Raw genomic sequence first — 13,222 nt, 5'->3', positions numbered from 1 at the left:
GTGAACATCCCATCATAATAGTAAAACCTTACTAATAAAAAGAAGAAATATTTTAAAAAGCTGATGAATAGCACAATAACCAGTAATTAAAATTTCATATAAAAATTATACAATTTTTCCCAAACATTAATAAAATATTTCTAAATAGCAGACACATGAAATAATACCCAATAATTAAGCCTAGTAAGAATTAAAAAAAAAAATCCATATCTGGGAACTTTTGATTTCCAGTTATCCTGGGATTTCTGTGGATTGGTGGCAGGAAGGGTGGGGGGGGGGGGGGCGCTTTCTTTTCTTTCTCACACACACACACACGTTTGTTCACACTCATATACACAGATGCTCTCTCACACACACAGGTTCTCACTCTCCACGCATGAATGCTTTCACACACACACACACACATTCATATATATATACGCATACCCGCTCCCTCTACCTCACTCACACGCCTTCAAGGCTGTCGGCAGATGAGTTCAGCAGTCACCTGTAGCAGAGGGTCGCTTTTTGTTTTTCGACCGCCAGCAGGTTGGGCTCTGCTGGTGGCACATGAGGCCTTTGCTTGTTCTTCAGCAGCTGGAGCGTTAGCTTCCATAGTGGCCACTGGGCTTCTGCTTATTTTTTCAGCTGTCGGCAGGTTGAGTTCTGCCGGTGGCTACTGAGCCTCTTCTTTTCTTTGCCGCCGGGCAGATTGGGTTCCACCGGTCAGCGGCGTACCGAGGGTCTCCGGCGGCCAATGCATTTGTGTGCCTCTCCAGCACTCCCCCTATCCTTCTTGTACTAATGCTTAAGGTCACAGAAAATCAGTGGCGTCTCTAGTCAGAAGAATCTTTTGGGGGGAGCCAAAATGACATTTCCTCATCAGACCCACCTCCATAGCCTGGCCCCCTGCTTTGAAATTGGCTATAAAAAAAACGTCTTAAAGTTCAACGGGTCTTCTGTGTAATTTTAAAAACCCTTCTTAAAACTTTGATAGCCTCATTTAACTAATTCTGCATGGCTGTGAGAGGGAAGTCTGGAATTTATACAGGAAGGGACATAAATCCTGCACCTCCAGTTCTGTAAAACACTGAGCATTTGCAGAAATTACCCCAACTACAGAGTTTGGATGTTTCCCTTACAGCTCATCATACAAAAAAAATATTTTCAAATTCTGGTATCGCCTCACAGTAATAGCAGCACAAGACACCTTCCACTGCCAGGCACATTGTGAACACGAACCTTGCAAAAAAGACTCAAAATCTATACAGCAAACCTATCATAACGTAACAGTAGTAACAAGGACTCAAACAAGAGTCCTACCTATGAAAAAAGCACAGGTGAATATTACATTGGGTCCCAGAATACCAATACACCACCTACCGGGGAAACAAAAGAAAAACCCGATTTTGCTATAGATCCTTACACGCTAGCATAATCTCTCATCATGGTCACACACAGAGCAGAGACAGACCCTCACCAAATACAGAATAAAGGATCACAAATTAGACAAAAACTGAAATGGAAACCCCAAGAAGCCAGACTCTATGTGTAACCATGGAAAAATAGAACCACCAATCCTCCATAAAACAATAAAATCAAGAAACATAAAGCATCAGTTATAATAGTAAAACCATAGTACAAAAAAGAATATTTTAAAACTACTGACCAGCCTACGGGAGATGCAATTTAAGTTTCTGCGCAGGGCTTACTTACCTCCAGCGGGGTTATTTATAGTCTGATCATTGTTTTTGGGGCTGGGCAAGATTTGCAGATATCTGGCCTGCCAAGAGAGAGAATCTGTGGTGCTTACACCAGAAGGTGCCCTTTTTTTGATGCTGCCTCCTCTTTTTTTCAAGTGCGAGAACGGGATAAGTGCCTTCTCCTTCGGAAGACTTGCGCAAAGAAGGGCATACAGTTACCCTGGCAGGCTTCCAACCCCCCCCAGCTTTGGGCTATGGTGAAACAAACTGCACACCCTTATGCAAATGCAGAATGAAACCACCACCCGGTCATTTAATTGCAAAAAGGACTTTATTAACATTTGGGGTGTGTACCTAAAACCTCTGTCTCCTAGGGCCAGAAGTCCTCTTATTAATTCTCCCTGATTGTGTTGATGTGTTCTATGCCATTGTTTGCCTTTATACCTCAACTGGTCTTCTGTTTACCTTGTGGCTGGGGGGGGAATGTAAAATGGAAATTGCTGATTATGGCTGTATTTCTCTTCTGTAGTTTGACATACTTCAGAGTCAGGTATGTTAAATGGTTTGTCTTGACTTTCTAATAAAGTCTTACATAAAACTACTGTCAAATAGAAGTTATTCTATTTATTAAAATTGTATACAATTTTTTTTAATTTCCTAAGCTCCAATAAAATATTTCAAAACAGCGCACACATCAAATAACACCCAATAATTAAACTAATAAGGATTTAAAAAAACAAAACAAAAAACCCCCCCCTGCTGTCCATACTGGGAACTCTTGATTTCCAGACACACACACTCACTTGTCCATTCTGTCTCATATGCACACATACATTTATTTGTTTATTTTTTATTTAGCCATTTTATATACCGTCGTTCCAAGTCCCACACTTGGTCTGAGGGTGTGATATTGAAGTTACCTAGGTCAAGTGTCTTGGGGAGCATTGTTGGAGGATTTCTTCTTAACAGAATGATTTCAGGTTTTTTTTTTGTTTTTTTTTAAGTATTTAGAGAGTTTGCGATTGGATAGTTCATGTTGAATGGTCTTCCTGTCTGATGCCAGCGTCTGTGCTGTATTTTCAACAGAAATGGTGCATGGTTTGTAGAACTGAATGTCATCAGCATATAGATAGATTCCTAGATTGGACAGTAATTTACAGAGTGGAAGCATGAGGATGTTGCAGATAGTGCCGAACACTAGGGGACACCAGCGTCGATCGGGAAGGTGTCAGGCATACATACTCTAATACGCACCCACAACCTTTCTTTCTTTCTTTCTTTCGCTCCCTCACAAACACACACCCAGGCAAGCCCCCAGTCATTCTCACACACCAGGCAGGCACCAAATCACACACATGCAGGTGCCTATCTTCACACAAGACAGACCCCAGGAAGGCACCCATTCATTCTCCTACAGCCTCAGGCAGACCCCCATGCATTCCCACACATGCAGACTCCCCTTCTCTTTCTTTTGCCAGCAACCTCGGAGCCTCTCTTGTTCCTCTGCTGCTGCCGGGTGGCTATTTGGGGAGTCGCCGCTTGCTGCTACTGGCACTGAAGCCCGTTCTGCTGCCTCCTCTGTGCAGGTCTCACAGTGTTAAAAAAAAAAATTTGCAGGCTTCCAGTTCCTCCATGCTGATCCATATATTGTGAGATTGGCATAGAGAAAGTGCTACTCTTGCACATTCCAAAGAAAACGTATGCTAATCATTACATTTTTTTTTTTTTTTTTTACCTTTGCTGTCTGATCTTAGTTTTCTAATTAGTTGGTCACAGGCTTTTTTTTTTTCTACCTTCCCTTTCTTGGTTTCTTTGTCAATTCCTTTTACAGGGTCTTTTTTTTTTTCTTTCTGTTTCTTCTCTCTCCATCTGTCTTTTCTTCCATCAGACCACACTCAGGTTCTTTTTCTCACATGTTTCTCTCTCTCTCACATACACACACACACAGGCTCTCATTCTCACACGCTATCTCTCTCATACATATTTACGCACAGGCTCTCACTCCCACACACAGTCTCTCAAATCACTCTCATACACACACTCTACAGGGCCTCAGCCTCTCTCTCTCTCTCACCTCTGTGGTGGCCCTGATCTTTTCGGGCTGCCGCGAGGTGGGATCCACAGCGGCCCTGCTGCCAGGCCTCCTCTTCTCGGGCTGCCACGAGGTGGGATCCACAGTGGCCCTGTTGCTGGGCCCCTGCTACACTACAAACGCTGTTCCGCTTCTGTGGGTGGTTGCTCCTCCTTCTTCCTGCCCACGTGGCTCCAGCAACATTTTTCTTCCGGGTCCAGGCAGGCAGGAAGGAGGAGCACCTGGAGGTTTGGACATGAACTTTTTTTTCTTCGGGCCGTGCTGGGATGAGCTTCACCACGGCCCCACCGATCTTCCTGATGTGTGCAGCCGGCACACAGCATAGCAGTAGTTCCCTGTTCAGCCACCGGTGGAATGAGACCCACCGGCAACTGCATGGGCCTCCCTGTGGGCCATCAGCGCCCCCCCTCCCTCAGTATGTCACTGCCACTGGCAGCCCACAGGTCCTTTGTTTTGATAGCAGGGTGAGGTGGCTGCTAGAGGAGTTTGGGGGAGGGGCAGATTTTGCCGCCTGACGTGGCCACCTCACCCTGCCTCATTACAGAACTGCCCTTGAGCTGGAGGTAGCCACAGAAGTTGGGGAAAGAAAGGCAGTTATGCTTCAACAGGAGAAAATGTTTCCTGGGAAATAATATTGAAAGAACATACAGCTTTATTCTGCTGCGGTTATGCAGGAATCTTTTCTTGGAAAGATAACACTTTAAAAAAAAAAAATTTGCACTAAAACCGGCAACAACCTCCGTTCCAGAGGCACATCACAATAACACTATTTACCCAAGGTCACACAAGGAGTCGGTGGGGACTCCTGCGCTCATGTTCCAAGACTTCATTTCTAGTGCTCTGACCTCCGTTCCTCCCCCAGATGGAATGCATTTTATTGCCCGTTACCATGGGAATACTGAAGTGCATTTTAATCAACAGGTTTTTGCCTCTGAAGTGGTCTTCACGATGGTCAAACGAATTTTCGATGCATCACTAGCATTTTGACAGTTACTAATGATTCATCATAAAAATTCCATTGAAATGCACTGGTCTGGATTATTTTCTGCTAGGAAGAACAAAAAAGCAAAAACTATCATTTAAAAAATTACTTGGGGGCTGTGCCTCCAGATGCAGGATAGTTAGCTGATTAATGATGCCGTCTGCTGAATGTGAAAGGCACTGTAGTTTTTTGTTTATTTTATAGTTTTCTCCCCTAAGCTGTTGCAGCCTTAACAATTAGAAGATAAAATTTGCTTTTCTGGATTAGACCCAGGGTCCATCAAGCCCAGTTTCCTGTTTCCAGCGGTGGCCAATCCAGGTAACAAGTACCTGGCAGGATCCCCCCAAAAAAAATAGATCTCATGCTGCTTATGTCAGGGATAAGCAGTGGATTTCCACAAGTCCTTCTTAATGGTTTATGGACCTCTTCTTCCAAGAACTTATCTAAACCTTTTAAACCCAGCCACACCAACAGCTTTTACCACCTCTTCCGGCCATGAATTCCAGAGTTTAATTATGCGTTGAGTAACAAAGTATTTTTCTCCTATTTGTCTTAAATAAGTTTCCTAGTAACTTATTTCATTTATTTATTTTAAACATTTATAATCTGCCTACCTACGATTCTAGGCGGCAATTGCATGTCCACTAGTCTTTGTACTTTTTGAAAGCGTAAACAACCGATTTTTGATTTATTCCTTTAACGCCACTCATTTTATAGACCTCTGTCATATCTTCCCTCCAAGCTAAAGAGCCCTAAGCTCTTTAGCCTTTCCTCATAGGGGGATTGTTCCTTCCTCGTTATCATTTTGGTCGCCCTTCTCTGTACCTTTTCTAACTCTGTCTCTTTTGTGAAGGACTCAAATAGTTTAGTGATTATTAACAATGATGTCTTCAGTTTCCTTGCTTTGAGGCTCTGTGCTGAGCTGCTGTCTATGCCTTCTATTGGTGTGTTTCTGCACTGGAGTATAGCTTTACATGCGTCTCTGCCATCCCTTTCTGCCTTCTTGCACAGGTATTTGACTTTCTTCATAGCTGATTCAGCTTTGCCGTTAGCTTGTGAGAGCCATGGTCATGCAGTGACATGCTCAAACTCCCAGCTGGCAGCAAACTGTTTAAAATGCACGTTGAGCTTGATGATCTGAAATTGCTCGTACTGGTTATTTATGCATTTTTTACATTTTGCAACTTCAAAAATACATCTGTTCAGTGCGGATTGACCATAACATACAAATTGTATCTTGCAGCACTTGACTGTGGCCTCTGCAGACAGGTTTGGCAGCAGTTCAGTTTCTCAGCAGTCTAAATAGCGATCAGCAGGCATTCTTTGCCAGTATAATTAAGTCCATGTTGACAATCTGCCAAGGCCACATTGGTATGTCATGTGACATCATAGTTTCCTTCTGCTGCTGTGCACATATTCATTGCAGATAGAATAATTGTTGACAGTCTTTGATCTCACCTTGCACATTAGGCCAGCATAAGGTATTGCGTTCTGCATGTAACATGCCTCCTCCATAGATGTGGCTTGAATGTATATGTGCTGGCATCTCTGATTGCAGCGATTTGGGTATAAAGAACCTTGGTCATTTGTATAGACTGCATTTTGTATGCTGATTTAATCTGTAGCCCCCTTCCCGGTCAACTCTTGGACACGGAGGCACACAGAGAGGGCAACTGATCACACAAGGCCCCATGACCTCCTGGGGTTCCCACACGGGGGGTGTCAGAGTTTTTTTTTCAAAGCCCTTAGGGATTTTCTTTGTTTATGCTGGGGCTCTTCCTACTCACCAGTACAGTCACGCCACACAAAAAAAAAAATTGCTCTGCACTCCCAGGCTATTGTTCAAAAGTAAAGTTCTTTACTGCAACAGAAGGCATGGAAAAAGAAGGTCCAAAGAAATTCTGGCATTCCTCCGACCACAGTACAAATAAAAAATCTCTCTTCCCACCCACCACTTCTATCCCCACAGATAAGCTCTTAGGGGAAGATGCCCTCCCAGTATCTGTAGAGAATTGCAGTTCTTTACTCGTCTGTTTCTCTTCCTCTTTCTAGAGTCTCTGGCTGATTTGAGTTTGATCAGTCTTTTGACTCTGTGGACTTTCCTAGGTAGGATGCCACCTCTCTGGCATCTCCCAGTTCACTCTTTCCTCAGCTTCCAGGGAAATCGCTTTGAGGAGCCCCGACATCCTTCCCATCCCCGGAGTCCTATGATTTCATTCTTCCTGTAATTCTTCTTAGATAAGGCCGGGCCAACCTATCGCTAGGTCCCAGCCACCTCCATTGAGCAGGATCACTTCTCATCTCCTGAATCTTCTCTGTAAAGAGAGAGGCCCACTGGCAGCACTCTGTGAAGAGAGAGTCCCAATACTCCAGATTTTGGAATCCCTCTCCTTAGTACTGCCTCTGCATCACATGGGTGGAGGGGTTTTATATTCACATTGGGGAGTGGTATTCCTCATGATCACACTGACACTACTCTGACATCACATGAGGTCAAGGTCTAGTGAGGCCTTTTTACTCTGAGGGCACTCAGAACAGCTGAAGCTTCTGATAGCCTTTTCCTTTACAAAAAGTACTTTTTTTTTTTTTTTTTTTTTTTTTAGAGGCACCTCCCTGCACATCCTTGAATGACCTATATTCCCTTATGGTAATTGGTACTTTCTCCTCCTTTTCTGGCCAACTGTTCAGGACCACAGACTTCAGTGACTCCATGGTCTCATCTCCTGCAGCGTGCTGTATGATCTGCTGCAGTCTCTTGTCCGTAACATTAAGATAATCCGCTTGCTTGATTTGTGCAATGTTCGTTATGTTCCTCTTGCACCCAACAAACCCGGAGATGCTCTGGACCACTGATGCTGTTCTGCTGTAGTTCTGCTAAGTGGATCACTAATACACATCTCAGGGCCTGGCTTGTAAAGCTGCAATGTAAACAGCATTCTCTGAAGACGCTTGACAGCACACCTTAAGGGCAGCTTGAAGATTGCTATCAGCAGCTTATGGTTAGTTTCTGCTGTAATTATATTGCGGAGGGACATAAAGGTAATGGCGGAAACATTGGCAGGCAAAGACTGCTCAAACAATCCTTTTAAATTCACATAAAGTTCCGTTCAGCTGAGGTAAGTTGCCCCAGAAGAAAAGAACAATCTCTGACCCTCTTGCATCAAACCAGATCCAAGCTCTTTTTTTTTTTTTACTAGCATCGCTCTGTATCAAAACAGGCTTGGTGACATTGTAGAACCTCAACACAAAGTGCATCTACATCCAAGCACTTTATTTCCTTCACTGCTTTAGAAGCCTGTGCCAAATGGCATCCTTGTCCTGAAAACTTCTCAAGGGCTCACATACCTCTGATAGGCGTGGCATGAATTTTTTTGCTAGGTAAATCACAAACCCAATGGAACTCTTGTCTGTAGGCTCTACATGGCATGTACAGCTCTAACTTGATCCAGGTCAGCTTTCAGTTCCTGTGAAGACAGGATGTGACCATGGAAGCAGACTTCCTTCACCCAGAATTGCAATTTCTTCACACTAAGCCTTGCTTTACCTGCCTGCATTGATCCACCATGAGCTTGTCATGACAGTGTTCTGCTTCTTTTATCAGTGTCACCATAGCCATGATGATGTCATCTGCTATTGGCTCAATACCACTGAGCCTTGCTGATGCTGCTCCCACTGATACATCCCTGGTGCTACCAAGACTCCAAATGGTAGTTTGAACCATCTCTCTTATTTTTTTGCTCCAGGGGTCCAGAATGTTGTCATGAGACTGCTTTCCTCATCTAGCTTACATTGCAGGAAGGCATCCTGTGCCTCAGCGAGTGTAAAAACTCAATCCTTAGGCAGCTTCAAGCATTGGCATGATGCAATGAGATCTCCTCAGTGCTAGGTGTAGAAAATTTGGGTCACTGCTGATTTTTCAGTTTCTCCAGCTTCCTTATTACCACCATATTGCTTATCCAATCAGTCAGTTTGGTCAAAGGTGCAAAATGACCATTAGCTTCATGCCTGTGCAGCTGTGATTATACCTCTGGCTTTATGGCTACTGGTACATTTCATGGACCACATTGGACTGGTGAAATTCTGATATAAAGCTCAAATTGGACCACTTCTGGACTAGTGGAATCTGTTACATAAACACATCATCATGTTCATTGATCAGCTGTTGTCTCAACGATCTGATGCATTGATGCTGTTGTATGCAGTTTAGCTTAACAGGAATGATGAATTGTATTAACCCAAGATGTTCACATATGAAACTGGACAGCAGCTGTTTCTGATTGGCTTTCACGATCTCAAACTCAAGCTCATGGGTAGATTCAAATGCAGTGAAGCATACATGAAAGTCCCCAAAACATCTAGTTCTCTTGAATATAGCTTCAATTTAGTGCTGCTTGGTTGTATTTGTGCCCTCGGTGCCAACATCCTTCTTGTCTTTCAGACACATGACATTACATATTGCCCCAGAGTCCAGCTGACAGGATTGTATTATTTAATCTTGAGAATTGCAAACCATTTATGTCCTGTTTTTTTCATATAGTGCCTGATATCACATCTGTACTGAGCAAGTCTGCATCATCTGACTCTATCTCCTCCCAACTCACTGTATTTTGCCTGTTACTTGATAAGACGCACGCTCACAAAATGATTGACTACCACATGACGTATATGTTTTTCTATATGTTGGACATTGTTCTTTCCCTCGCTTATGTACATTGCCACAATACCTACATGTTGCAGATGGGTTACCTTGCTGGCATTTATCACAGTAGACATCTATGCTTCATCAATGCTTATTTGTTGGATTAACGCTGTCAACCTTCCATTGTATTCTAAGTCAGTAAACTCTGCAGTGCGACATATTATAATAGCTGTATTCAAATTTAAGTCTCATTCTCTCAGACAGTGACCTGTGCGCTCATTGGTTATGCCAAAGACTAGTTTATCTTGCATCAGTTCATCATTCAGTGGGCCATACTGACATGTCTCTGCTTTCTCTCTCAAGTGTGATAAAGTTCTCAATGGATTCATCTTAACCTTGTTTGCAGCAGCCAGCTATGAATCATTCATATATTTGTTTTGCAAGCCTGAAATAGGCTACCAATGCATCAAGAATGGATTCTGTATCCTTTCTGTTCCAAGGCTCAAATTTTGATTTATAAATGTGGTGGGACTCAATGCTCATTACTCTCCTTAGTGTCTCATTTAAGCCTGTGACTTCAAATACAGCCCTGAAACTTTCCCAGTTGCTACTTAGTCAGCACTAACCTTCATGGGTGGGGTGAGGGGGAGGGCAGAATGCTGATAGCTGCCATGATGCAGAAATGTTCTTGGGTTTCAGAATTCAAAGGAGGGCACAAGCAGCCCTAAGCCAATCAATATTAGGGCAAGCCTTGACTTCTGAGCCCTTTGTACTCCAGGAGCTTTCTAATTCAGCTGAAGAGAAGAAATGCAGGTTACATAAGAACAGATGTCTTGCTATACTGGGTCTGACCGAGGGTCCCATGCTACAAATGCCAGCAACAAGCAGTGGCTGTTCCCTATTGATTAATAGCAGTTTATGAACTTCTTATCCAAACCTGTTGCCTTAACCACATCCTCTGGCAACAAATTCTAGAGCTTGATAAGAACATAAGATAAGCTTGATTGTGCATTGAGTGAGAGAATTTTCTCCGATTTGTTTTAAATGTGCTACTTGTTAACTTCATGGAGTACCCCCTAGTGCTTGTATAATCCAAAAGAGTAAATAACAGACTCACATTTACCCCTTCAATTCCTTTCATGATTTTGTAGACCTCTATCATATCCCCCCTCAGCCGTCTCTTCTCCAAACTGAACAGCCCTAACCTCTTTAGCCTTTCCTCATAGGGGAGCCATTTCATCCCCTTTATCATTTTGGTCGTCCTTCTCTGTACCTTCTCCAGTGCAACTATATCTTTTTTTTGAGATGCTTATGGCATGCATAGAAATATATTTCATATATAGAAATAAACATAACTGAAAGTTGCTTGTGAACGTGTGCCATGTTGTATTACCCAGCAAGCAACACACAAGGTTAAAGTAACACCAGAGACAAGAAGTAGAAAACAGTGAAATATAGGATGATACCACCTTGTGGCTAATTGTTATAAGTTAACATATGTAGCACACATGGCATAACTCTTTTTTTTTTTTATTTTCCCTTCCCAACTGTTGATAATAAAAGGATCTTTTCTTGTAGGTCACGGTAGATGACTATGAACAGGCCGCTAAAGGTCTTGCGAAAGCTCTGCTCATTCGAGAGAAGTATGCTCGGCTGGCCTACCATCGCTTTCCCAGAACAACGGCAAAGTATCTGTATTCCATGCACGATGAGAAGTGGAAGCTGGAGGACGAAGTATTTCCAGGTTGGTGACTGGGGCCGGTGAACCCATGACTGTGGTCGTGATTACTAGGCATTATATTCAGAAGCATTATTTAAAAAGTAATTAACAGAAGGTTCTGTTTTCCAGACCCTTCCAACGCTCTGGCGTTTTGTTCAGTAGCAAATAAAGCTCCAGAATAGACTTTTTTATTGAAGATGGAGATGGATGTGGTTCAAATCTGGATGTGTGATTACCAGGAGTGAATGGTGCCATCCTTCCCAAAGATAGTCTGAAGAAGTTGCAGGGTGGTTTGTTTTTTATTTCCTTGGACTAGCTTTTGAGAGTATAGCTTTGGAAAGCGAGCCACAATTGAATTAGGTTTGTCCAGTGATAAGATGCCACCTAGTGTTATTTGTGGACCTTTATTTATTTTTTACTTACTTATTGTATGTGAACCAGCACTGCAAACACATTTGCTTTTCTCAAGAATAGTTAGGAAATACTGAGCATACTGGTGGCTTGAAATGCCAGGGAAACTGTGTTCCCTTTCAGTTACTTGCACTATGGTGACCCTCTGACAGCTGGACGCTGCTTTGCCTACTCTGATCAGAAATTCATGCAGATATCATATGGATTTTTGCATAAAGTGTGAAGATAGTCGGAGCCACTGGAGAGTGAAACCAGGGAGGAGGGGTTTTAAAAATAGGGCATTTGGCCGCAAGGAAATTGGCATGACCTTTTTTACATTTTGACAATGTTTAACATTAGAAATGAACTATATCTGCACAAGGAGATCTAGAAATAAAACCAAAAGAGGAAATGACAGAGTCCAGACATGAAAGTGCTTCTAGGGTAGTATTAGCAGCTGAGAGATCTATTTTAGAGAGTTTTGACACCTCCATTGTTTGAGGATAGGCTCATATTTAGTACAAAGCGTTGGAACAAGAGTGGTGAGGGAGTGGTAACATCCATATAGATGAATAATGTTGACATAGCCACATTTGTTTTTCTGATAAGGTCTGGGCACAGTTAGTGGTTTTAGAGTTGATATCACATGGACCAATCAGCAGTATATTTACAATATTGGTCTGGATAGAACATTTTTTTTTTTTTTTTGGCGGGGAGAGGGGGTGGCATTTTGTGTGTTAAAAAATTCACCTCATCTCGTATTCTTGGCCAGAATACTGCCGACGCTGCTCAGCAGAGCCCATCCCGCTGGGCCAAACTTGCGTGCAGCATCTCTGCTCTTCACTTGCTGAGGGCAGACCAGCAGTAACTGCTGCATCTCCTCTGCCTCAGCCCAACCACTGCGATCAGCCTGGTGACAGCTCCCTTCTTCCCAGGGCTGCCTCCAATGGGCCAGAGCAGAAACAGCTGGAGACTGATTTAAGGGCAGGGCTGAGGAGGGATAAAGATGGTAGGGAGACGAGAGGCTGGAGGGGTGAAAGGCTTGTAGAGAGAAAAGGGAAGGATCTCAAGCTGCCACAGTCTTTGGCAGGTGTTATTAGCTGTAAGCCCTCATAGCAGGGGGATCTATTGATGTCTAACTACCTGTGATCATAGTCAGGCCGATACACCAGGGTGCACTGTTTTACCCGCGGTTGGACGCGCGAATTAGACGCGCGTCTACTATCCCTTATACGATACGGGGTTTAATGCATCCAAAATGCGCGTCCAAACCCCCCTGAAACTAATAGCGCTCTTAACATGCAAATGCATGTTGATGAGGCTATCAGCAATTCGCACGGGATACAGAAATTTAAAATGTGTGCCCGATCCGCACGTTTTATGCTTAGAAATTTAGCACCTGCCTAAGGGCAGGCGTTAATTTCTCAGCAACCCAAAAAAAGTGCACAGACAAGCAGAAAAATACTGGTTTTCTGTACATCACCACTTAATATCACCACGATATTAAAGACTGAGGAACCAAAAGATTAAAAATAAATAAATACAAATTTAAAAAATGTGCTGGTGGGTCAGGTTAGGAAAAGGGACGCTCAATTTTATGAGCATCCATTTTCCAAACCCACTGTCATCCATCTCTCCTGGGCTTTCGCTGTTAAGGAGACATTAGGGGCGCGCTATTGTACCCAGTGCCTCCTTTTTAGCGCAACTCTCATTTAAA

General features: G+C 43.2%; 1 protein-coding gene across 3 annotated transcripts in view; it reads left to right on the top strand.

Moving 5' to 3' along the window:
• The window catches only part of AMPD3 (adenosine monophosphate deaminase 3), a 61,139-nt gene that overhangs the window by 14,824 nt on the left and 33,093 nt on the right, over positions 1 to 13,222 (top strand). For all 3 annotated transcript variants that reach the window (XM_029582662.1, XM_029582663.1, XM_029582664.1), the window contains one exon: positions 10,974 to 11,139. In XM_029582662.1, the coding sequence (XP_029438522.1) occupies positions 10,974 to 11,139 (166 nt within the window). The remainder of the gene's footprint in view (positions 1 to 10,973; positions 11,140 to 13,222) is intronic.

The sequence above is a fragment of the Rhinatrema bivittatum genome, chromosome 17 (genome assembly GCF_901001135.1).
Source record: "Rhinatrema bivittatum chromosome 17, aRhiBiv1.1, whole genome shotgun sequence".
NCBI classification, from domain to species: Eukaryota; Metazoa; Chordata; class Amphibia; order Gymnophiona; family Rhinatrematidae; genus Rhinatrema; species Rhinatrema bivittatum.
This window is presented reverse-complemented; position numbering and strand designations above follow the sequence as displayed.